The sequence below is a fragment of the Camelina sativa genome, chromosome 17 (assembly GCF_030686135.1).
Source record: "Camelina sativa cultivar CO46 ecotype springtype chromosome 17, ASM3068613v1".
In the NCBI taxonomy this organism is placed as follows: Eukaryota; Viridiplantae; Streptophyta; class Magnoliopsida; order Brassicales; family Brassicaceae; genus Camelina; species Camelina sativa.
This window is the reverse complement of record NC_141896.1, coordinates 9,129,703-9,131,713: the sequence shown is the minus strand read 5'-3', so window position 1 is coordinate 9,131,713 and position 2,011 is coordinate 9,129,703. Positions and strand designations below refer to the sequence as shown.

The 2,011-nt window shown below is 36.4% G+C and overlaps 1 protein-coding gene across 1 annotated transcript; it reads right to left on the bottom strand.

Annotated features, from left to right (window-relative positions):
* Positions 1–265: 265 nt before the first annotated feature.
* Positions 266–1,250, bottom strand: LOC104756460 (uncharacterized). Its single transcript, XM_010479059.2, has one exon. It carries the CDS (start codon positions 1,159–1,161, stop codon positions 532–534), a length of 630 nt encoding a protein of 209 aa, XP_010477361.1. The 5' UTR covers positions 1,162–1,250; the 3' UTR covers positions 266–531.
* Between the last annotated feature and the right edge of the window lie 761 nt (positions 1,251–2,011).

The window sequence follows — 2,011 nt, the reverse complement described above, 5'->3', positions numbered from 1 at the left end:
ACAAATTCCTTGGTTGTGAAGCCAAGAGATTCTGGTTTAATCCATTTTCCAATTTCCACCTTAAATTTTATCGGACGTTCAAATTCTAGCTTCATATCAAAGCCTAATTAAGCTGATTTTCCTCACTTTACATACAATTCAAATAGTTTGTTCAATCTTCCGAATTTAGCATCATATTATACCAATACCTTTTTCACATAACGTTTTTACTTTGGATAAAAAGACAAAAAAAAAAAAAAAAAGGCCACATTATATGATGGTTAAATTGAAGAACATCATTAATCATATATATTATAATTTTCTTGTAAACATAGTATATGATTGATTGATTTCTAGTCTACAATGACCAAAATACACAATCAAAAGTATAAGAAGAAATATACAAATATGTTCTTCGTGTAAAAAAAAGACTATATCATCATCAGTGTGTAACAAAAGTAAAAAAAAAAAAAATATGCTTCTTCTAATATTGTTTTCATTCTTTTCTCTTTTCTAATTTATTTATTTTATTCCTCAAAAACTGAAAGCATCCTAAACGACGGAGCCTTCATAGATGGTTGAAAGCTTCAACCTAAAGGATCGAACCGCAAGCTTAGCTCGTTTCGAAGTATATCTCCTCAAATTACGAACCGAACCGGACCGGTTAAAACCACCCGAACCTTTAAACGGCGCAGTTTTACTCACAACCGACCGTGATCCTGATCCCTTCTTAACCGTCGTCTCATTCCCGGACTCGTTAGAACCCGTCAACATCATAACCGGAGAGATTCTAACCTTCTTCCGCCGACGTGATTCTTTCCCGACGGAGTTTTGTATCGCGACGCTTGCTTTAACGGCGAGAGCCGCCATATCGGACGCCGTTAAACGGTTCTGACGTTTAGAAACCGGTAAGACGAAGTAGATCTGGTCGGCCTGAAGCGGCGTTTCGGATTCTATCGCCGGGATGTGTTCGTCGTAGTAGAGAGAGTCGGAGTCGCAGATGAAGTAAGAAGAAGGTCTAGAGGAAGACGAAGACGACGAAGCTGCTGCTGACTCGGCTTCAAGAACCTGAGATGCTACCACCGGAACATTGTACTCACGTAGATCGCCGTTAACTGTTACGATCTTCACCGTCGGCGAAGTATCTGGGTTTTTCTTATTGAACGATACACATATTCCCATTATGATCGATGGAGAAAGAGAGAGAGAGAGAGTAAAGAAGAAGAAAGATTTTACGAATATTTTTGATACGACGCGTCTAGCAGAGTCGGTCATGGTGGTGGGATATATAGAGGAGAAGGGGGTGATAAAACCGGGTGTGATCAAAATTGAAATTACTAAACCGGTTACGGTTTGAACCGGTAGGTAACACACGTAGGGTTATTTTGTTTGTTGTCTGTCCATTAAGTAGATTTTTGTCACGCCAAGTAAAAAAGGACCTAATTATATAAAACTTTCCTTAGTTATACCTTCTAATTAACTTTCGTTTTCGTGACCTAAAACTCCGAATTGTATATTTTTCTTGTTGATTTTTTATATAATTACTATATAAGTGTATAATCATCCGATCATGTCAACTTCACTATACATCATACACTAATATGAAGAAATGTAACTAACTATAAATGAATACAAAAGTAAATTATTGTGGTTAATATGTATTTTCGTTCACGTACTGCATGTATACATATAGTTCTTAAAGAACATAATCATTACAAGGTAAAATGAAAACAAAAATTTGTTAATCGCGGTAGTTGTAGTTGATTGGGTTTGTAATCATGTAGTTAATAACAAACGTCGGAAAATGACAAGAAGAAAAAAAAATGGACAAACTGAAAGCGAAATTGGCAACGTCGCCGTGGCACGCACCACGCGTCTTCCAGTGGCAAGTCATGACAAGTGGCCTGGCCTGTTGAAATCCCAATATTGCAACTTGTATTTGACTTTAACGATAGTACAGTACATAATTAACTTATGAAGGTTTGTTTTATTTACCCATGAAGATTTTATTGAAAGATATCATAATTTTACA

What these genes read in the sequence shown, in the direction of transcription:
- LOC104756460 (XM_010479059.2), bottom strand. Translation starts at nt 1,161, where the DNA reads ATGGGAATATGTGTATCGTTCAATAAGAAAAACCCAGATACTTCGCCG.